The sequence below is a fragment of the Mugil cephalus genome, chromosome 2 (genome assembly GCF_022458985.1).
Source record: "Mugil cephalus isolate CIBA_MC_2020 chromosome 2, CIBA_Mcephalus_1.1, whole genome shotgun sequence".
NCBI classification, from domain to species: Eukaryota; Metazoa; Chordata; class Actinopteri; order Mugiliformes; family Mugilidae; genus Mugil; species Mugil cephalus.
The window spans coordinates 698,891-724,048 of record NC_061771.1 but is presented as its reverse complement, the minus strand read 5'-3'; the positions used below and the strand labels follow the sequence as shown (position 1 = coordinate 724,048).

The 25,158-nt window shown below is 39.9% G+C and overlaps 1 protein-coding gene across 7 annotated transcripts in view; it reads left to right on the top strand.

The window, feature by feature from the left end:
- Nucleotides 1–25,158, top strand: part of grin2bb (glutamate receptor, ionotropic, N-methyl D-aspartate 2B, genome duplicate b) — a 169,221-nt gene that overhangs the window by 57,713 nt on the left and 86,350 nt on the right. For all 7 annotated transcript variants that reach the window (XM_047578984.1, XM_047578986.1, XM_047578985.1 and 4 more), the window contains 2 exons: nucleotides 22,621–22,764; nucleotides 23,651–23,921. In XM_047578984.1, coding sequence (XP_047434940.1) covers nucleotides 22,621–22,764; nucleotides 23,651–23,921 — 415 coding nt within the window. The remainder of the gene's footprint in view (nucleotides 1–22,620; nucleotides 22,765–23,650; nucleotides 23,922–25,158) is intronic.

Below are 25,158 nucleotides of genomic sequence, written 5' to 3'. Positions count from 1 at the left end.
CTCCAATTACAGACCCACCTCCAACCTCCCATTCCTGTCAAAAGTGCTGGAAAAAGTAGTTGCTGCCTATCTTCAGAACCATCTCAATTCAAACTACCTCTTCAAAAAATTCCAGTCTGGTTTCAGATCCTCCTGTATCTGTCTGCAGCCTTCGACAGAGTCGACCACAACATCCTCCTTCAGCGCCTCCACCACACCATCAGACTCTCTGACTCCGCCCTGAGTGGGTTCCAGTCGTACCTGTCTGGGAGAACAGAATACGTCTCCTTGGGAGGGGCAAAGTCAGAGACACAGACGGTCACCTGTGGTGTCCCTCAAGGGTCGGTTCTTGGCCCCACCCTGTTCACCCTTTACACTCTACCCCTTGGCCGCATCATTAACCAGCATGGAATATCATTCCACTGCTATGCTGACGACACACAACTGTATATAAAAACTGGTCCATCACTGTCATCGTTATCCTCATCGTCATTATCAGCATCATCATCATCATCATCATCTTCATCTCCATCAACACTGAGCACCTGCCTTGAGGAGATAAAGACGTGGATGGCGAAAAACTTTCTCCAACTTAACAGCTCAAAAACAGAAGCTTTCCCAGTTGGCACACCACACCAGGTCCAGTCATCTCCCATAACACACATCACCTTCTCTGGTCAAAACATACCTCTGTCATCTACAGTCACCAACCTGGGTGTAAAATTTGACACTCATCTCACTTTTGAAACCCACATTAATCATCTCTGCAAGACCTCCTTCTACCACCTCCGAAACATTGCCAAACTCCGCCCCACACTCGGTCTGTCAGATGCACAACAACTGGTCCACGCCTTTATCTCCTCAAGGCTCGACTATTGTAATGCACTCCTCATCGGGATTCCTAGCAAGAGCCTACAAAAAATGCAATACATCCAGAACAGCGCTGCTAGGGTCCTGATGAGGGTGCATAAATATGATCACATCACACCCATCCTGCACTCAATCCACTGGCTTCCTGTTTCGTCCAGAATCAAATACAAAATCGCACTACTAACTCATCATTGCACTCATGGAAACGCCCCGCCCTACCTCAAAGACCTCCTCACACCACAAACCTCCTCACGCAACCTCCACTGAGCAAACAAAACTACCTTACAGCCCCCCAGGACTAAGCTTCGCACGATGGGTGATCGGGCTTTCTGCTCAGCTGCTCCTCACATCTGGAATTCCCTCACAGACCACCTGAGGGCTCCTCAAACACCAGACTCTTTTAAGAAAGGCCTGAAAACCTGTCTTTTTAAAAAAAGTTTTAAATTTTGTTGTTACTCTATAGCACTTTGGGATTGTTTTTAACTATGAAAAGTGCTTTACAAATAAAAATTATTATTATTAGAATGATCCCAAACACAGAGACAGGGAAACTCTCAACTGGCTTCAGAGAAAGAAATTAAAGCTGCTACAATGACCCAGCCAATCACCTGACTTAAATCCAATTGAAAATCTATGGAAAGAACTAAAAATCAGAGTTCATAGAAGAGGCCCACAGAAACTTTGAGATTTAAAGACTGTTTGTGTGGAAGAATGGGCTAAAATTACACCTGAGCAATGCATGCGACTAGTTTCTCCATACAGGAGGCATCTTGAAGCTGTCATGACCAACAAAGGCTTTTGTGCAAAGTATTAAATAAATATCAGTAAGCGTGTTCAATACCTTTTCCCCTCTGTTGTTTTACATTATTACATATAACTTAATTTCTGAACTGATTTGTTTTGGTTTCTTTCTATTTATGGATTACTTGGGTTGTTACCAGCACCTGGTGAAAATTTCATGTCAATAGCACCTTTAGAAATATGTTTACTATGAAAAATTGTGATGTGTTCTAACTTATTTTACCTGCTGTATCTGTTGCTGACATCTGCCGACTCTCTTCAGTAGCAGAGGCTGACACATCCAGCTCAGTGGTCTTTATCTATGGTAAGAGTGAAACCCAGTGAGTGGCACCTTCACTCGCGCTCATTCACTCACCCTCATCTCTTCTCTAATCAGCTTTGGCCTGATCCTCAACACTTACTCTTGTTGTCTCCTTCTGTGCTTTGTAGCAACAGCCGTCGACAAGTGTGCACTTGAAGCTTTGCTTTGCTTAATTGTATGCACTCTCAGGTCACTTTGTCATTTATGTAGATACGGTTATAATAAAGTTGTCGCACACAGAGCCTCTAAACTGTCATTCAGCAGAAATGTGGGTCTACGAACTGTGTCTGAGACAGCTAAACAATGACAATAATGGAGTTATACAATAACTCCAACACACAATACCTCCTGTACTAAATATCAGTATTTCTCAGCTCTCAGGGATTCTTTCTATATTTAATACAAGGGATTTGAAATGCAAGTGCACAGAAAGCATGAAATACAGTGTACCTACTGCAGAGGTATGTTAATACGCTGAGAGCATGTTTGGACATGATGAAATGGAAACCTATGGAGTTTCATCTTCAGTCTTGATGTCTTATCACACTGAGTGTTGTTAAGAGTCACAAAATAAATGACACGCCTGTGATTTAACAAAAAATCCATGTAAACAGGTCAATTATTCGCAGTTTGGTAATTGGTTTGATTAAGTATTTATATTCCCTCTCTCTTCATGGATATGAAAGTCCAGTGGTTGGTGTTTTTGAAAATATCCATCGTAGTGTAAGAAGCTGCAATATTTTGGTGATTAACTCACTAATGCTGGAAACTGTTCTGACAATCGAGTAATCATTTTTTCAAGGTTTAAACTTTTTACTATGTCAGAATTAAATGTGCTGCCTTGTTTTACATGACAATAGATTGAGCTTTGTTTAATAGGCAAAATGATCGATGGATTAGTTTCATTCATTAAGCAATTAATGTTTATTGGGATTTTTTGTTCTAAAACTATGACACAAGTCATCATCTGTTTTTTAGTGAGACCTCATTATATTGAATTATTCACCATGTTCCACAAAACAGTGTAGATGTTGCATGGACCATGTTGTCTATTAAGTATATATTCCAAAGACTTGGACTTAATACAGTCCACCTCTGGCTGCTCCAGTTAGCCTGTGTTAGTTGCGTATACGAGTGTGTGCAGATGAGTGGGTGGTCTGAGTGGGTGGTGGCAGACTGTCATGGTTAATGAGACAATATATTGAGAATTTGGCCCCTGCAGCCTAATCTCAAGGAAGTAATTTGAAGAGTGTTGTCACAACAGAACTCAGCTCTAAAGCTACACGTACAGCTAACAGTAGCAAGCCAATTTTTTCACTTCCTTTCCTAAGGGGCCAAACCTATAATTGAAGCACCAATATAAGTGGCTCTTACTGAGCTATTATAATTGACCTCAGGTGTGTCAGAGAATAAAACTGTGCTGGAATGTGAGTCTTCTCTCATGCATGAGTGTGGATGCAGAATTTACACATAAGTGGATAACATTCTATATTTGTGTTCATACAGTGCATACAGCATAGCGTAAGTAGATATTTTTTCCCACTAATGGTATCTTTAGCAAGAGCATTTCTATGGAAACCGAGTTGCCACGGAAACGCTACATGTCTCTTTGAATTAGAAATGTCTTTCTCTATCCCTCACTCCTCACTTCTCCGAGTGCCTCTCCTTCATTTTCTGTTTCTTTTCTGACTTTCCTGTCTTTGACAGGGCAGCTGTTGTCAGTCAAAAAGTCTTTCTCTGCTGAAGGAGACGTGCAGCACAAATGGAAGAACTGGGGAGAAGATGGCTTGGCATCTGTGCTCTCTCTGAAAATAAAAATGGGGAATTTCTTTCCAGATGATGGGGTTTTGGGGTTGGGGTAGCAACATATTGAAATAGGAAGGAAATGTTCCATGACATTCGAAAGATAATGGTGACGAGGAAGATGCTGCAAATAGAAAAGCGGGAAGACTGAATGCAGCTTATCTGATTTAACTCTGTGCACGATAGACAGTGAAGAGCGATACGCGCATACAAACGCACACAGCAGAAAAAGTGCAGTGGATTGAAAGAAACAAAGGGGGAAAAAAATCACCATCCTTCATCAGCCGTTCAAAAGTAATAAAGTGATTGATTAAAGCCTCAGGAAAAAATGGAGGGAGGAGGGCAGAGAGCAAAATGGAAGCATGACCTACTGAGGAAAAGTGCGTCATGACAAGGTTTTGAACCACATGTCTCTCACTGCACACTGCGCTTGACTCTAGCCTGCACCCTCACCCTTTGTGATTGTTAGAGAGGAAAGCAGAATTGGAGAGGCAGAGGGTTGGGAAGAAAGATGGAAGCTGGAGGGATGAGAGAGAGAGCTAACATGCATTTATTCCTGTTTTTCTTGTTTTCTATGTGTATTTTATTTTTTGACTTGTTGTTAAATTTGTTGTCTGTAAGTCAGCAATTCCTCCATGTTTACCTACTGTGATAAATTAAATATATATTACTTTTTCTGACCTTTATATCCATCTGTCAAACAACAGAGTTGTGTTGTACTTACCCTCCCTGAGTTTTCCTTCCAACAGAAATTCATGTTTCATTATTTCACTAATTCACATTTTTTCAGTTTGCTATAGGGCAGCAGTGCCAACTACCGCACCACAGTGCTGCCCACGATTAAATTAAGTATTCACCGTCTGAGCTATCAAGCTGAAGGTAATTTTGTTTTATTTGAAAATTTGTTGGTAGGGACAGGGTCTCATATCATCACTCCATCAGTGCTGAAAGGATGTAGGGCTTTCATCAAATAATTTATTCCCTGAGTGACATTCATTAACCATGTGCTCACTCATTTTGCCCTCTTGCTTGTTCTGCACTGTAGAGGGAATGCACTACAGCCATGTATTGACTTCATATTTGTTGAAACATTCAACAAAGAGGTCAATTAATTTTTTTCTTCATTGTATGACACCACTTGTCATGAAATATGGAATAAATATGCATGTCAATTTTTTATTTATACAGCACAAATAACGATACAAACTTTCTCAAGACGCTTTACATTTAGTGTAAACACACTTTGGTATGCTACTGTATATTTCACATTCGGTTCTGTTTCTAATGCTTGTTCAATTTTTTATTTTTTTTTTACATGGATGAAGTGGAAGTAGAACGAGGCAAAAGAGACTATTAACCAGAACTCTCACGCCGAAAAATTATAAAACTCGCCGCACATAGACTTTAAAAGAGATTAGAAATCAGAATAGATGAGGCAAGGCATGCTGCTCTGCTTCAATAAGCGACCAATTAGAAAATATCAGGCAGTCACAAAATATCAATGGCCAGAAAAGTCAGAAAGTACTTTTTGCCATTATCGGGTGAAATAGGAGGCCCTAACCACGCCTTCCACAAATGCATGCTCACTCCTCAAAGAAGAAGTGGAAGTCACTGATCTGGTAATCACTTCATCATTCATTCATTCGGGTCTTTGAAGCTTCAGACACCCTCACCCAGGATGATCAGACCCCAGCCTGTGTCCCGGCAGCCTTAGCCACCTTGTGGCTTTTTCTGCGGCTTCAGTTGCAGATCTGATGGCCTTCTTCTTTGCCTCTGCGGTGAGGCCCAGCAGCATGTACACTTTGCAGAGTGACTGCCCAGCAAATCCTCAGTAACCCACCTCCAGAGGTTTGCAGTTCGTTCTTCAGCCTTGCCTCTTGCAATCATCCACCAGCTCCTGGTACTTGTTTCCTCATGTATGCCTCGTCCATGCACTCTTCCCAGGGCACTGTAACCTACAGAATGATCAGCTGCTTGGTGGATTCTGACACGACGATCATGTCTTGTTGATGCCATGTTGGTGTTGTGGCTGGGAACTATGACTGTTTGCTTGGTCCACTTCCAGTCAGTGGTGGAGGTAAGGAGGCCCTAAACCCCTGGTGATGGCGCCCGTCTAGCACTTTTGGGCAGCTGCTGAGGAGGTGTTGCAGGGATCCCCTGTTCTGAACATTAAGGACAGGATGGTGTGTCAGTTTTGCCCCACAAGTGGAGGTGAGCTGGAAGGATCATATACAGCCTAGGCTAAGAACCTGATGCGATGGAAGTCTGGTTTCCAGATGTTGGACCAGGTGATTTTATGTTGCAAAACATGGCATGAGCATATGAACATTGTGATTGCTTGCTGATAACTGAGGAGGAGACCTCCCATTGATGATTCAGCTGGTTGGACCGCCCCTTCTTCTGTACTCTCCAATCGCGAGACAGCATCTGCAGGCTATGAGTAATCAGAGAGAGAGTAGAGGGAGACAGAGCGACATCATCTTGATCTCTGAGGCCACAAGACAACTCTTGCTGGAGCTAACAGTGCCCTATGAGGAGAGGATGGAGGATGGAGGAGGGGCAAGAGACCTATATTTTCAATTAACCGGGTTGTGCAAAGCCACAGTACTTGCGTTTACATGCACGTGAAAAAAATCATTTCTTAATCAGACTATAACAGGAGAACTTAAGTGCATGTAAACATGTTACCCCAATTAAAATTGGAGTTCTCATTATCCGATTGAGACACCCAGATAATGCGACTGGAATTCAATTTTCTCTGACACGTATACGGTAATCAGTTTTCAATCGGATAATGCGTGTGTGCATGCTCCAAAACCACTGTGCTGGCGTGTGACCCCAGAACAAAAACATCCATGTGAGCCAAGGCCTGTATCCTTATCCTTATCCAGCTGAACTTATCCGGAACAGTGACGATCTGGATAAGCGGCATCACAATGCTAGCTATCAACTCGCTAACTCAATCTGTCAAGGTTGAAGGAGGTTGTAGAGGTGAGGACCCAAGTGCAGGACTATAGATGAGGCAGGCAGGGAATTCAAACAAAAGGTAATAATTAACCAAAGGCGCTGCCTACAGCAGGAAAACCAAAATACAAAAATCAAAAAGGAATCATGGAACATGGTGTTGAGACATCAAACATGGCATGGAGACATTAAACAACGCGACCAGGAACAAAGGGAAAGCAGGGCTATGTATACACAAGAGGGCTCAGGGCTAACAAGACACAGGTGAAACACATGATGACAATCAACACAGGTGAAACCAATGAACAATCAAGGGACAAACGAGGAACACCGACAGGAACACCAGAACAAAATAACACAGGAAACACAACATGACATGGACAGACATGACAAAACCACAAGGAAACATGACCGACAGGAAACGAAGAAACTTGGCAAAATAAAACAGGAAACACAAAACATGATTCACAAAATAAAAGACAGACAAACCATGACACAATCCAGGTTTATCTTGTTGTGAATCGGTGAATGTGCACATATAAAGGGCGGGTTCCAAGGCAGCAGACCAATGAGTGCTGATCCGCCAGCAAAAAGGACAGCATATGTCTCCTACAAGGAGCAAAGACTGATTCTCCTATGAATATGAATATGACGAAATATGAAGAGAAAAAAGTAAATCTCACTCAAAAACTCGAAAAGTCAAACACCGCAGCTGCATCAAGGAGACGCCATAAGCCACGGTAAAGGATTGCAGATTGCATAAATGCGTAAATAACACATCAATGGCTCAATTAGTTTACATGTAATGAGGCCACGAAACCCAATCACTGTGCTGCATAGATGAATCGCGTGCATGACAATTCTCATTCCCCCAGATATAACCCCCCTGGAGTAAAAAGAATGTGGGAGCTTATAAAAATCAAGCACAAAAACATAATTTTATCTGGGGAGTTGGATTTCTTGATTCTACAATGTTACATGGGCTACAATAAAGCTGGAAGCTGATTCCACAATTTCATCATATCAATACATCAAGTTGTTAACCTGAATGAAAATATCCTGATTATGAGGTGTGTATGAGTTTAGCGGGGACAAATGGCTAAAATACTGTACTTTGTGTGGTTATCTCCTGGAAGATGCGTTCAAGCCGTAACGCTCTTCTCGCAATTTGGGCTCCAATCTCAATCGGGTCTTCAATGAAAGGGCATGTGATTCTTTCCCGAACAGCTGATTGGCCGGTGGGTGGAGCCTTTTATCGGATTCAGATAAATCCCGAAAGTTACCCTGACCCGAAGCAGGTTAGCTGTTCAGAGTAAGTTACCATGGTAACTCACTTCGATAAGAATGAATCTAGCTTCGTGACACCGGAAACCCAGGGTTGACCCTGAAGTTACCTCGCTAAACCCGTAATCCAGCTTTGTGACACAGGCCTCTGGTCGCAGAAGAAGAAAAAGGTAAACAGAGCTGGTAGAAGAACTGTCTGAGGGATAGCGTGCATCTTATCTGCACCAGAAGTAGCGCGAACATTACGTACGAGATTAGAAAATGTACTGTCATCCGTCAGGTTGTTGTTTGAAATGCCGGTCAGCTGCAAGAACGACTCTTGTTTATTATATGATGTAACAGGTCAACGGAAAACGGACCATATTAACGTGGTATTAACCCAATGAAAAGACACATATCGCCACCTAGTGTGGAGGAGGAGGACATGTTTGCGTGAGTTATTTGATTTTCTCATATATATATATGTGTATGTATATATATATGTGTGTGTATGTGTGTATATATATATATATACACACATACACACATATATATATGTATATATATATATTATATATATGTGTGTGTATGTATATATATGTATGTATGTATGTGTGTATATATATGTATGTATGTATGTGTGTATATATAGTGTGTATATATAGATGCATACCAATATAGACAGCCATAAAAACAAACACTGCTGTCCTAGGCAAGATATGAACAAAAACAAGAGGGGATGAGGCCAAATCAAACATAAATACTGTGTATATATATGTATGTATATATATATATATATTTTTTATATATATATATATATATATATATATATATATATATATCCCTTAAGAGTAAGGAACAACCCCCAGAGACAGCACCAACTTTTAACATTCTACTACAGCAGCATCATTAACATCGAGGGTAAAATGACTCGTGTAACTTGTTATGTGTTGATCCGTAATATATTTTCTCAATTACGGTACACCAGGCCCTTCAACACAATGGCTGATAATCTTGTGCCAATATAAGTCAGGAATGGGGTCCAGACTATAAAAAAACATCAGTCACACATCTGGACCTATATGTTAAGTATTCCATGGGTAACATATCAAAAATAATCTTATGCCCTCCAGCTATTGTAGGGGATTTACACTCTATCCACTACAGCAATATATTCTTTCTTGCACAAAAAATGAGAATAGAGAAAAGTCTTTTGGAGTGCACACTTTTAAGTTGTGTGTCTGTCAATCCAAATATCCAAATAATAGACATACCGGGTCTTTCTTAGGCTTAATGTCAAAAAATGTAAATGTAGTCGATTTTCTACATCTTGCCAGTATTTGCAACATATCTAAAAGTCCAGATACAATAAATAAAACTCCCCACCTCGACATTACACTTTGTGCACATTTCTGATTAACTGTTATGCAGTTTAAACTGGGGAGCGATCTATAAACGGTGAAGAAGTCTAAATTGGGTTTCTCTTCCTATTACAGACAGAAATTGTGTATTCTGATTCCTGTATCTGCCTCGTCAACATCCGTATTTAGATCATTGGTCCAATCTCTGCTCATAAAAGCAGGTTAACCTTTATCACATTTAATGAGAGCCTGTATCTATGACCCAGAATGCCTTTTTTTCTTGCCAACAGTGATTATGTTTTCCAATGGAGAGAGTTGGTAACAGAGCCCCATGTCTTTTTGGCTGTTTAAAAAACTCTGTATCCTTAGGTACCTAAAAAAAACTCAATTTGTGAAAGGTTGTATTTTTTACACAGTTGAGTGAATGACAACAGTACATCCTTTTCATACAAGTGTCCAATAGTAAAGATACCTTTACTTCTCCATAACTCAAAGCCTCTATCTGTAGCACTGTGTTGTCCATTTGAATGGGCAAAATAAAGGGGGTATGGGCTTTGTACAGCAGAGACCACCCAAAGAAAGATCCTCTGATTTCAAAAAATTTATCTTGTAACCTGAAAATTGACTGAAGCAACCAATCAGGACTGCTGGTACTGAGACTTCCGGCTCAGTAAGAAACAGGAGAACATTGTCAGCATACAAAGATACTTTATGAGTTTTTTCACCAACTGAGATACCTGAAATTGAGGGGACACGCCTTATACCCTCTACCAAGGGCTCAATTGCAATTGGGAATAGTAACGGGGACAGAGGGCACCCCTGTCTAGTACCTCGCCCCAGTCGGAAATAAGGCAATCTCATGCCATTGGTTAACACAGCTGACAAGGGGTTGTCATATAATAGCTTCACCCAGCTAATAAATGATTCACCCAAGCCTAGTTTCTCCAAAGTAGAAAAGAGATAGGACCACTCAAACCGATCGAAAGCCTTCTCTGCGTCCAGACTACTGGATAATATTGAGAAGCCTCCTCATATTACTACATGAGTTCCTGCCAGTAATAAATCCTGTCTGATCATTATTATTAATACAAGGCAAGACTGTTTCCAGACACGGAGCAAGAGTCTTAGACAACAATTTGAGATCTGTGTTTAACAAACTTATGGGCCTATGACACACACTCATCATCAGCCTTTCCTTTCTAATATTGGCCTCTGTTAGTGGCCGTGGAAGAGATCCATTTTTCAGTGAGTCATGAAACATATTAAGCAAGGGTTGTATAAATAGGGATTTAAATTCTTTATAAAATTCGTAACCACACCCGTCTGGACCTGTTGCTTTACCTACTTGAAGGGAGTTCAGAGCAACCTTAACCTCATGCTCTGCTATTGGTCTATGTAGTGTTTCTTTTGCAGATCTTTAAACTCAGGTTGGGCTAGTTTAGAATAACTCAGAGAACTTCTGATCGGGCAGAGGCTGATCACTCTTATATAATTGATTGTAATATGCCTCAAATATTTTGTTAATATTTTCTAAATCTGTCCTTCTTTTACCACCACCATCTTTAATAGCCGAAATACAACGTGAGTCAGATTTCTTATTAACCAACCGAGCTAGATATTTATTCGGTTTGTTTCCCAATTCATATAGGCTCTATCTAATACTCTACTCTGCTTTATGGTTGAGTAAGGTATTTAAAGAGGCTTTGAAATCCAACATTGTTTCAAAGTTGGTTTCAGAGGGATTCAATTCTAACTCCCTCTGTCACTGAAGCGCTTGTCGTCGTTTAGTTTCCACATAGGATATTATTAAGCCTCTGGAGTACACAAGAGTGAGATAAAGTTGGGGTCACCAAGCAATGAAGAGTTAAATTTCCACATCTTGGTGGAAGGAATACTTCCTTTGAGGAGGAGCTCAAGGAATAAAGGGCTATGGTCCAAGATTGTAATATTTCCAGTAGAGCAAGAGGTTACCAAACTCAGACTAAATTTAGGAATAAATAAATAATCTTATTGTTGAACTACTTTTATGGACATTTGAGTAGAAGGTAAAATCCTCCTCTCCTGGGTGCGTAGTTCTCCAAACATCTAAGTATCCCATCTCCTCAATTAATTCCAGTACTGCCCTGGCCCTTTTAGTGAGAGGCCATTTCTCTGAAGATGATTTGTCCATTTGAAGGTCCAAGAGACAGTTAAAGTCTCCGATTATTGCCTGTTCACATTTAACCTCAGCAAACTATGTAATAGCTTTCATTATCAGCTATGTCTGGTGGTTAGGGGGATGGTATACATTCATTAGAGTGATGGTCTTACCAAATATTAATCCTTTAACAATAATATACCGTCCTCCAGAATCCACGATACATTTTTCAACCTTAAATGGTAATGATTTGTGAATAAGATAAATACTCCTCGACTATTGGAAGCAAAGAATGAAAAGAAAACCTGTCCCACCCATTCATGCTTTAGTTTAACGTGTTATGTGTCTTTGAGGTGAGTTTCCTGTAAGAAGATTATCTTAACCCCTTCCTTTTTCAGAGGTGTTAGAATTTTCTTCCTTTTAACTGGGTGGTGTACTCCACGCACATTCCAAGAGCCTCCATAAGATGTAATTATTAACATGTCTATTACTGTGGATTACATGGATGCTGTCTGTCTTAATCATTACTTTTATCATTATCCTAAATGGGGTAATAGCTGTTCCATATGAAATAATCTTTGACATTCAATATAGATTCAAAATGATAAGAGACCACGACCAAACCCCTGTACAATCTTAATTTTACTGCGTTGCTGACCTCCACCTTCTCATATAATCCGAGGATCCTCAAATTATTTCGGTGACCTCGAGTTTACTGGTCCTGAAGACACTGTTAGCTCCTTGACTGTCTTCGTTAAGCTAGCGACATGCTTCTCTGTTTCCACAGCAGTATTTTCCACCGCTAATATCCGTCCCTCAGCTTCGTCGAATCGGTTACCAATCACGCTAAGATGCGTGATTGGTAAGATGCGAAGTTATTGTTGATACTGTGCAGCATACGGTCCAGTTTGTCATCAATCGCACCAGTGATATTCACCGTCATTACCTCCAAGACTTTAGCAATCTTTGGGTCTAGTTCAGGCATGTCGCCTGTGTTTTTGTCATCTTGGCATGGCGGCGACTTCTCCTTGGTGGTCGGAGTTGTTTCGGAGGCATTTTGCCGGTCAAATTGCCCCAAAAGTGCTCCAGAGACATCGATACACAAAAACTAAACGGGTGTGCGGGAGCTCCAGCAAAACATGGCTACTTGACCGCTTGCATCACCGGAAGTCAGAAAGTTGAATTTTGAGTATAGCTCGATAGTGACCTCACTATTTTTTTTTCACAAGAGCCACATTGGCAATGCAAAATCAAAAGGAGAGCCACTTTTACGACAACATATTAGCTCACCTTTCCAAATGTGCTTTTCTACATATAAATATGACATCCCACAAAAAAAGAAATAACACAGCCAATACATTTTTATTTAAGACCAGATTTACCTGGGATGAGCGGAATGTGGCATGCATGTCCTTGACTTTCTTCCCATTGTATTTGTAGTTTGTTAGTTTGTTGCAATCACAGTGAGGCATTCAACATGAGCATGGGTCAGTCGGTTTCTCTGTTTCCTCTTGATAGTGTTCATGGTCATACCACCATTCCGATATTCTACTCTTCAGACATGTTACCATTCCGACTAACACTATTCCGACAAGCGGACGTCCCGCCATTCCGACAAAGTTTCATCCCGGCATTCCAACAAGGCTTTAGTTTCGATAAAGAAATGTGCATACTTCCGTGTGTGTGTGTTCTTTTTTTCATGTTTTAAGACATGTGTATAGATGTGATACAGTCAGTGGAAGGTTAATAAACAAACAAACACAAAGTCTCGTCTAGTCGGAACTAGGGGTGCGGGTGGTGCAGCCGCACCCCCTCCCATCCGCCCCCTGCACTCCATCAGCCTCCCTACCCACAGCACACTTTTTTAAAGTGCACCCCTAGTTCTGACGTCTATGGTTGTTTCTTATTAAGTTCTGATTATAACCTAACAGTTTTAGAAAAGGACAGGGAGGAGATCGCTCGTCAGTGGTGGTGATCGTAATGTTGTTATCAGATTCCAACTTTTTTGCTAATGGAGCGGGCATCACAGTTGTCAGTCTCTGCATGATGCCATCATAAAGGCGCACAAAAGACTTGTCGGAAATGGCAACACTTTTAAAAACGGATAACATACCACTATTCCAACCTTGTCGGAATGACCAAAAATTGTCGGAATGATGGGACGTTTGATTAAAGGTTTAAGTGTTGCCATTCCGACAATTAGGGCCTAATTTCGGAATGGCGTTATATCAGAATGGTGTTATGTCGGAATGGCGGTTGCCACCCCACCTGCTGTTTGCCTACTCATCCCCTCTACGGTGTCTCCGTGCTGATTTTTGTTTGCTGCTTCCTTTGACTCATTTTCCTCATCCACTCCACTATTCGTGACAACACTGTGTGTCTGTCCATCTTGTTTTTGAGCTTGTTTCTGTCCCTTTATTATTAAAAAACGGTCCATTTTGTGTGCAGAGCTGGCAAGCGGAGCTAATGCAGCCTGTCTGCAAACGTATGCTGTGGTCAAGTGTTGTAAACAATGCCAAATAGGATGCGGGCTGTGTTGCCAGGTTTGACAATGCCCCTTTTAGGAAGCACCATTAAGGCTTAAAATACTTCCTTTCACCTTCATTATTTGGGTGAAGGCAGAAGTATAATTCAGATGTTCGCGTTTTTGTAGTGCAGTGTTGTATGTTTATGTAGCAAATTTGAAAAAATGTATTGGCTGTGTTACCACATGGGAAGCTACCATGCGAGCCACCAATTATAGCTTGAGAGCTACATGTGGCTCACGAGCCACGCAATGAGTAACTCTGCTCTATGATAAAGTTATTATTATCAATGGATATTAGGAATGAGTCAGTTTATTACAGTATTTCCACATCCATGTGTGTGGGTGCAGTAGGCTCATCATCAAGTACATAAACATTTTTCTGATTTTACAATGAAAACCATATTGTCTTATAATTGATCATAATTAATAATTATTAATTTGCATAAGTTGAGTTTAATTCACTAATCACACAGACTGCAATTTAAGAAAAGAGTGAAAGACTGTTTTTGGCTTAATTGCACCAGATTGAAATTACATAAATCTTTCATGTCCATTTGGAAAGTCATATTGTGAAAAACCTACCACATTTTTCCAGTATGTAGTAGTTCATAGTCCAGTATGATTAGTGGCAGTAGCTCAGGAGGAAGATCAGCCATCCAATAACCGAAAGGTTGGTGGTTTGATTACGCCCTATCTGTCCATTGGGTCCTGGGGCAAGACACTGAACCCACCTTGCTCCCAGTGTGAACTGATATATGATTGTGAGTGAGTGATGTTTGGTGGTGGCCAGAGAGGCCGTTGTCGCGGATTGGCAGCCATGTTTCCATCCGTCTGTGGTTACTGAGGTAGTTTAACACCACCAGGGTGTGACTGTGTGAGCGAATAAATAATGTACTCAGTTGTAAAGTTTTGAGCGCTTTGATTGTCTATGTTAAGGCACTATATTAAAACCAAGGCATCATTATCATTCGTATCATTATCTCATCTCATAGTCATTATCTCATCTCATCTTCTACCGCTTAATCCTCACTCGGGTTACGGGGGTTGCTGGAGCCTATCCCAGCTGTCATTAGGCAAGAGGCAGGGTACATCCTGGATAGGTCACCAGCCTATCGCAGGGCTAACACAAAGACGAACAACAATTTAGAGTCACTAATTAGCCTAACAAGCATGTATCTCTGTGATTTGGGTGATTTTATTATTTTTTTCAAGGAGTTTTGTGCCTTTCTTCTCTCATTTTGGTGGCTGTGTTGATAATTGTAAATGAAAGTTTGGACACATTCAAGGTGATGTTGCTACACAGCATGGAGACTAATTAAGAGAAAAAAAATATGTCAAAACAATCAGAAGAGAAAGCACCTCAAAGAAGGATGAGATTGATGAGCTGGAAAGCAGCACATTATGATGGATGGGATTGTATTTATTGTTACATTAATGTGTTAAGGTGGAGTTGATTTATATGCTGTACTGAATCCTCCTCTGGGATCAATTAATTAATTACTATAAGCCTGCATGAGCAAAATAATTGAAGCTGTCAAATCAGTATTGTCATGATTTTTTTTTTTTACATCTAAAGCAAGGTAGCAGATATGATTTGAGAGAAACCCAGTGTTTGCTAATTTCTAAATCACATAAATTCCCTGGATAATAGTAACTTGGAGCAAATAGGGCTTAAAAAGTAAAGGTGATGCAGCTTAATTCTGTGCTAATGAGCTTAATCAACTCCCTGTGAAGGAGCTTTCCATTAGCCTGCTGGTGATGAAAGGTGATGTTAAATTGACTCCCTCCATTCCCTCCCCCTGTCTCAATGTCTTACTCGTTCTGCTGTTTCTGCCAAATTTCCTTGTGCTAGTTTTTACCCAGTGTTTTTTGTGCATGTAGCTAATAGGTTTTATTGTTACTTTTTCTTTTCTTTTCACCTTCTGTTCATCTTCTTCTTGCCAGTTTGTCATCATCTCTCCTACTCTGTGTTAGGACACAGAGCCCTTTTCACATTGCACGAAATGACCCAGCAATCAGCAATCATGTGAACAGGAATGTTTAGTCGACTCGCTAATTTACACGATGATGTTGATTTACCTGCCTGCCACATTTTGATTTTGTCACTGGACGGTCTGTCAGACTATGTCATTGTAGAAGCTCCAGGGCTACGAGCAGCTCAAAAACAGGGCCAAGTTTGGGTTTACTCCTGTAAGAGACCGATCTCTGAAGGGCAGAGATTTTTGTCCATTTGTTTTCAATCAAATCAAATGTGTTGTTACTGATAGGGGAATGCATGTGCGACTGTGTTTATATACACCTTGTATAGCGATATAGGATGCCTTTCATCGATCGTGGCAGTGCACTGGCAAGACCATGTCATCCGCAACCTTCTCTGCATCTGTGGAGAAGAGGAAATTCAGCAGCAGATATCGGGCTCTGTGTGGGACACAGTGATTTATTCAAATATCGCTAACCTTTTGACTGAGCCAGGGGTTTGACCATTCTATTCTTCAGGTCATCAACACATTTTATGCAGGACAACGCTTTAAAACAATACACCATGCTGTCCATTGTTTACCTCGTAGTGTAGAGCACGATGTGATGATGTATGAGAGGGAGGAAAAAACAGGCACGCAGCTCTCACAGCGGGAGGTCAGACCCAGGAGTACTGGCAATGTGAAAGCACACCAAAGGCGCGGGTCTGAAAATCCTGTGTCAACCTGCTATTTTCAATGTGAAAGAGGTAGTGAAGGCAAAGAGTGGTCGTACCATTCTCACATTTGCTTCTTTTTTTGTCTTGATCCTAATGCATCAGAATTATTCAAGGTGCACAAATAAAAGACAATTGGAAAAATGCTAATCTTTAGCTAAATACGTTCATGGCTGAGATAAACTGTATTACATTTACTTACACATAATTAAAATTAAAGAAATTCTACATACCTGCAGACTTTGATCACAAGTACTAATACGAGTTCATAAATGTTTTGTTTTGTTTTCAGTGCTCTTGAATTTTAGGTAACACTTTCTATGAAGGTTGTATTTATAATGCCCTATGAATGCACTCATAATGTTTTATAAGGTGTCTATAAAGCATTATAATGGTCATTATTACCATCTATACATATTCACAAGTCGTCATAACCAACTTCATGATGCATTATGACAACTGGTTATGAATGATTATAATTTTAATCTGAATAGTGCATTATAAATATGTCAATATCTGCCTAGTCACTTGTTAATGTTATGATGCATCATAACTACTTTGCTTTGCTAAATGTGCATAGTGATGCATAATGAGTTTTGACTTCGCCTATAGTGCTTTATATCTGTAGTTATAAGTATATGTAATAAAGTTATAATAATGTATACATCTCTCTACAGCACACAGTTATAAACAGCTATGCAATATCATAAGTGCTATTTGTCAGCGCTAAGTAAAGTGACAAGAATATGACACTATTGTTAACAGACATAAGTTACTATGAGTAATTAAAAGGTGCAATGAACTAAGTCCTGAGTCTGGCATCTTTACCCCATATGCACAATGTTAATATCATAGGTGTTATTTGTCAGCTTTAGGTAAATTAGTGCAAATGAGGTGTTGTGGATATAAGACTATTATAAACAAATATGAGGCACAATGAAATGAGAGCCTGGACAGTAAAGACAAAAGGAATGCATTTAGTTAGTTTATTTTCATTTAAACCAACACACATATTCAGAATGATTATCAATGTTCTGAGCACATTACACAAACACATGAAGCAGGCCACAAAAGTGTCACAGCGCGGTCCTAGAGATGTGGATCTTAAAAGTGCCTTTGGGTTGGTGAGGTGATTCAGGGTCAGAGGTCAGGAGATGGTTTGACAGCAACTACAAGAAGAACAGAGGCAAATCTTTAGTGCTCTAGCTGGGTTTGCTTTTTATGCAGAAAGGTTTGATTGAAAACACATAAGCAGATCACGTTTTTTTGTTTAAAGCAGCCTAATGAGACATTGTGTTACCGCATATCGTGCAGGCACCGCAGATTACCCGTAGATGGCTTAAGCTAGCTACACGAAAGTTACCAGACACGGCTAGTTTTAATTCACAAATTAGATTGTTTTCATTATCTTGCGTTTAATGATTGAAACCATTCAAAACCATTGCATTAATATATAAACGATGTGCTTCATGTAAGCAAAGTAAGACATTAGCTCACAAAACATTAGCAGGACAGAGAGACGACATACCTGTCCTGGAGAGGACTCAGCGGAGAAAGGAAAGAAAAGCCGCTTTACGATTAGTACATACAGTCAATGCTTTACGACAGTGGGAGGAGCTGGGGACGGAGGTGGGTGGGTGGGATCTGAGGTCAGGGGTCATGGACTAAAGAATGACATTTCTACAATAATAATAATATAAATAAAAACGATATTAAAATAATATCTGATGGCATTCAATAAACGCGGACATTTCTAGCGACCCTTTATAAAGAAGCGGTGTCACGGTGGATGTGAAACTGTCACGAAAATTAATCTATTGTTTGGTACCTGCCGATTTTTCTCAAATTTTCATGCCGCTCGAAACGAATTTCAAACTGATGTATTTCAATTGGAAGTTATTTCGTGCTATGAGGACGACTGTCAGTGTGACACTGCGCAATGAAGAGGTTTGATTTTATTTCATTTAGACTAGATTTGTAATGGTCTTATTTCGGTTTTTAATGTAATGTCAATTTTGCTGCAGGATTTGGCACTTTGAGATTCGAAAAAAAAACTTAATGGTTATTTGTTATATCGGTCTCTTATACAGGATTGCTAGAAATGTCCGCCTTTGCCGAATTTGATCTTGTGGTGCAACTGGTGCAATCCTCACTGCTCAGGTGACTACTGTGGGAGTGAATCACATTTCTGCGCTGCTAGAATGATTTCCTCAATGAAAAAATAGCAAGAGTAATTCTATCGAAGTAGTTTGAAGTGTATTGGATAAGGCTAAGCATGAGATGCTGAAACAGGTTCATTGATAATTAAGCAGAGGAATATGAGATTAATTAACTCACTGTGTGCTTAGACGTTCATCAAAACTGCTCTCAAACTGAGCAGGATTGACAACAGCAGTGGTTGCAGTGGTGTCTGACTGTGAAGAGGAGAGAGAGAGAGGAAGATTAAAGGTGGTGAAAGAAGAATGTGATGAAGTGGAAAAAGCTGAGTGTTAGAGGGAAAGATGTGTGCACTGTGTGCCTGTTTGTGTGTTTTTAATTGTGTTTGTGATCCCCTGTCTCTGAGTTCTGAGGGTTTGCCTGCTTTATCAAACGAGACTACACACTCTCTGTCAACCTTAACATCCTCCCCTCTATCACTCCCTCACACTTTCTTTTTCTTCTTTGTCTGCCTCTGTCTCTCTGTTCATTTCTCGCTCTGTCTTTCCACCCTCCAATCCTCTCTCACCATGGCTTGTTGAGCAGCGGGCTGATATGTCGCTCTTCCTCTGCAAATCTAATTGGAGACAGGCTTTCATTGGCATGACATGGAGATGAGTTGCCAAATCCTTTCAGCCCTCCTGCTCTAGGCTTGCTCTGCTCAGCTATTGTACAGTACTGACGCAGCAGCAACAGCTGCAGAGGCAGGCTTAGCTCCGACTACATATCCAGACTGTGTCTGTGACAATCTGAGAAATATCACAAAAAAAGCAAATGACTGCTCTCTGTCTTAATGGGTTTAAATCATGCGACAGCCACTGATACTTTACTGGCAGACAGGTTTCAGCTAAATAAGTGACACTATGAGGGATAGACGACTGCACTGCAGGGCTCTGCCTGTGAAAAAATAACAAACTTTGTGTTTTATTTAGAAAGATCAGTCTTTGCGCTAACATACTAGGTATTTCTGTCATCCACTGGATCTCTAGTAAATTCAGTACTAGACTTGCCTGGGTACTTAGAGCAGCAGGACCTTGTATGTGGGACCAACCTGAAGTAGGTGACAGTGGTCATGTCACATGTAACCCACTGTCAACAGGACAACAGTGCAGCTCTGTGCCTGGAATGTGCCTGGTATCAACCACTGATGCCACTGCCATTGTGGAATACATCTTCCATTAAAAGGTGCTCATGCAGTGGAACAATGCTTAGGTAGATGATCATTCCCCATGTGCATTAATAATCTTGTCCGCTGTTAAGACTGTTGCCCTTTCACTGATTTATCATTTTTGGACCACTTTTGACTGGAACTGACCACTGCAGACCAGACTAAATCCCACAAAATTCTAGTTTTAGAGGTGTTCTGGCCCATGTTTTTCAAATCTTTCCACATTTTCCCATCCTCTATCAACTTTGAGGTCAGTGGCCATAATGTTATGCATGATCTGTGTTAGTGAACACTCCATTAATGGAGAAGAAATTAATAAAGGTGAGAAACTTCATGCTTGTAATGTCGACACTATATCAAATTTGGCAACACACACTCATGATCGTTTCATTGGAACACTAATAGATAATAAGATAATAAGACAAATTACCATCCCATTTCTTTTTAGCCCCTTCCACTCAACTTGCTTCATTTTTGGTTGCCAAGCACAGCACACCCACTCCAGAGGTCACTTAGTATTACTATGACTACAAGGAGTATTGCTGTTTTTGTTGTGCTTAATTTCAGTTACATCAGCTTTGTGTGTTGGAGGACAAGTTTAATAAAATGAGTGATCACTAACACATGTCTATAAGGCTGATATTTACTTTCTAATTCTCTGTTCATTAGATTCATTAAATAAAAATATCCAGAAAGTATAGATTATATAGATTATATATAGATATAGAAATATAGTATAGATTCTCAAGTGGCTCTTATCTATCAAGCTAAGCTGTGTTCATTTTTGTCTCACAGTTTTGCAGCAGCTCATGACTAAATACAGAGGTTTGTAAGAGGAAATTTTATCAGTTATCCTTGGGCTTGTAAGTGGTGCCAGTGGTGGATCATTGTAAGTGTAGGTAGGAACCACGGTAATGGTTCTGCATCCATGGAGAAGATTCATAATTTCTGGTACTTCATAATGCATTTAAAACTTGGCATGTTGAAGCTGAAATGCTCAAACAATTATGGATTTAATAGAAGTGTAGGGTTATAGGTAAAAAGTGCAGAGACTATCTTCACTACCTACCTGAATCGAATGTATGTACTCTTCAGTGCTGCTGTGATCTTGGTGAAAATAACTTTTGATAAACATTTATTATCTTCAACTATAACACAGGTAACTCAGTTTCACTCACCATTCACAGAGAGAAATTTAAGGCTGACTAGTTCCCGTTTAGTCTTTTAGTGTCATATTTACAGATCAGTATGGACACACTAGCGCACAGGTGTAATACTTGGTAATATTTTCAACAGTGTAACCCCATATGATGTAGGCTCTGTGTAGACAGTTTGCAGGAGTATAAACCAAGATTTACACGTATAACTGATTGTATACATGGATGGATACTTGTAAATAACACATGGGTAAATGCATTCACCTGGACATCCTATTGCAAACATATACAGTGCGTATCAGTGCATGGAAGTGTAAGATGTTCCAGAAGGGTACATATAAGTAACCACTGAAGGGTTGAGCTGAACTTAATTTCCCTTCAAATTTCTCCTTGCTGCTGTTACGTATGGCTGTTTCAGATTTCATATACATGTTAACAGAAAAAATTGTCAACAAAAAAACTGATGGAATTAGAAGAATAATGTGAAAATACCAATAATGTCATGTAATTTGCTTTCATTTTGAGAGTTTATTGTGAACACGATTGTGAATAAAGTAAGGACTAGAAGATATGTTTTGCAGAAACGAATGGCTGTACTTAGTATTCCTTATCGACATGAGACTGCTCTCATTACAACTCCTTTGCTTTGTCTCTTACATGTGTAAATAATCCATTTCGACTTATGTATCTTGATGTGTAGCTTGGGAGTTATACATGGATGACTGACCTGCCCTTCACCACTTAATGGCAGCAAACAATCTCTTGGGCCTACAAGGAAGCTTCTTGTCTTTCATACTCCCCTCTATGGAGAAAAAATGTTTTGACATTAATGTCTTTCAACAAATTGGGAACCCTACAGTAAATATCATTGACTCAGGTGGCATGAAATGTGCTAAGATAACTTCCTTAAGGCTTTTCGATAATAAATGTCATCTTGTTGTGATGGAAATTTTGTGGTATTGTAAACAAGTAAACCATCACTGTCACATTGTTGCATATTCTTTACTGCATTCACAATGTAGGAACCGAGAACGGAAAAGTCTGAGCTACAAACAAAACTGTATACTGATTAGCCATAGCATTATAACCATTGACAGGAGAAGTAAATAACATTGACCACCTTGTGACAATACAACATTCTGTTGCAAGACACCACAGGACACGCTCAGAAGGCCCATGACCATTCTCTGATGGGTTCAGAACTATTTTGGAGGCACAAGGGAGACTTACACAATATTAGGAAGGTGGTCATAATGTTATCCCTCATTGGTGTGTTTCTTCCTGAGGCGTGCAGGAGCTAGGCATGCTCCATAATCATCTGTGCCCCACCGTCCAGTTCTTTCTCAAGCTGTATGACTCATGACCTTGTTTGCTGATTGACTGCGTGTCTCTGGTTTCCAGGACGACCACTCGATGTTTTTCCAGTTTGGCCCATCCATCGAGCAGCAGGCGTCTGTTATGTTGAACATTATGGAGGAGTATGACTGGTACATTTTCTCCATAGTCACCACATACTACCCCGGTTACCAGGACTTTGTCAACAAGGTAAATAAACACACTGATGATTTAGCATACACTTACCAAAACATTGGGTACAAAGTATTGCATTCAAATAAAACAGTCTTACTCTAAATCACCATTTTTGGCTATCATAATGTTTAGTTTACGTTTGAACCATGCAAGGGAGGTGGTAATTGAGCTATATGATAATTGTGAAGAAGAGTCCACTGACCAAAATGGTTATCAAAATGAAATATGTCAGCACAATATAATTCAACTGTACTACAATACACAGCTTTCAAAATAAAAACACATTGGCATCAACAACTTTCTCAGTTATTTTAAACTATGTATACCATAACCTACATGAAAATCAGATTTAGTACTTTTTTTTTTTTCCCCATGTAATGGTATCTATCTGCCACTCTATCATCACATTAAATGCAATTCCTTTCTACAAAATCTACCACTCTGCTATTATTTGAAGAAAGAAATTTAAGTTGGAATATTATCTGCAAAGATGGATGTGTTTGTCTGATAAGACGTGACTCAAAAGGGAATAGCGTATTTATTAGTGAATACAAATGACGGACGCACTTTTTCGCTGGATTCCCAGCACATTAGATGTTATTAAATTTGTTTTTTTGTTTGTTTTTTGAAGAAGAATGGTTAGTTCCTTTAATAAAATGTATAGCTCATACTTTTATTTTTATGTTAACTTTGCCTTTTGTGAGGATTATGTAAGTTGATGTAAATCAACTATTTCTGAGAAAAACATTGTTTCTGCCATCATTTCAAGTGTTTGATAAGGTCTGACAGAGTCTGATCTAAGTGGGTAGCTAATTCTATTTTCTGAATGCTTTAATGGAAAATGCAGGTTAGCCAAACATGCAGGCTACTGCTACTAACTGTCTCGTATTTTTGTATCCAGGTCCGCAGCACCATCGAGAATAGTTTTGTAGGCTGGGAGTTAGAAGAAGTCATCTTACTGGACATGTCAGTGGATGATGGCGATTCCAAGATCCAGAACCAGATGAAGAAACTGCAAAGTCCTGTCATTCTGCTCTACTGCACAAAAGAGGAAGCCACCACTATTTTTGAGGTGGCCCACTCTGTAGGCCTCACGGGTTACGGCTACACCTGGATCGTGCCCTCGCTGGTGGCCGGTGATGCAGACCATGTTCCTTCTGTCTTCCCAACAGGTACACCCAAACACCATATCAGATTTTAACAGATGGCATTTTATATAAACCATTTTGTTTGCTGTTGTAACATGCGTTCAGTTTAGTTGAAGGCAGTTGTCGAAGATTTTTCTTCTCTGGTTAACATGTTAGGGGATAAAGCTTGCGAATAATTATTATTATGGCATGCTTAAATCACTTCATCATTGCAATCCTACTGGTGAACTATAGCACCAAACACAGGGCACATAATCTGAGATGGGATGTAGGTGCTGATAGTCTGTCATTTTCTGCTCAAAATCAAATAAATGGCCTACATTGATTTATGACTTATCTACCTGCCATGCAAGGTACTCATCTGCTGGGAGAAATTAGGGAGTCAGAATCTTTCTCAAGGACACTTTGGCATATGCAGAAGCTTGAAATGCCAAACCTGCAGTTAATGGACAACATATTGTACCACCTTTGCTACAGCCCCAATGTATAAGAATGTTCAACTTGCAGTTCTTTGAAAGTTCAACTTAAACATTGGATCCAACTCAACCATACTTGTGTTTGTTGTTGGGGACTACAGATGAAATTTAGCATGTAATGCTAACTCCAGCATATTTACATTACATCATGTATTTACTGTTCATCAATTTGCACTATCCCAACAAAATAAACCAATAAATAATAAAATAAACCAATAAAATAAATCAAAATATTTTAGGAATGTAAAGATTATTATACCAGGTTTATACTTCACTAAATAACTATTTAGCAGTTCGTTTGATCATACCTAGCAATTTTATATCTCCTTATTTTGCAGTACCTCATCAACGAGAGGCTAATGTGGGCTGACAAGCATTACGTCTATATTCTACCTTCAAGTTCTAATAATAGTCTGAGACTCGGAGGAAAAGGCAGGTTTTCCTTTTCTTTACACAGGTTTCAAATGTGAACACGTTCTCTAAACCAGCTATTGAAAATGACATGAAAACGCAGTTGTTTATGGTTGTAAGAAATGGATGCTGACATCTGATAATCAGCAGATTCTCATGCATGGAAATCCAAGCATAGCAAAGCAAGCTGAGGATGACCATAGTCTCAACTTAGACTATTGTAGGTATAATTATATGAACTCTCTATTTTCTCTCAGTTTTTGTCACATTAAAGCCTCCTCTAAAATGCCTTCATTATGTCTTTACTCCTCCGGCTATATTTTTAATGGCACACTGCTTGTCTATTTGTGTCCACCTCACTCTTACTTTTCTGT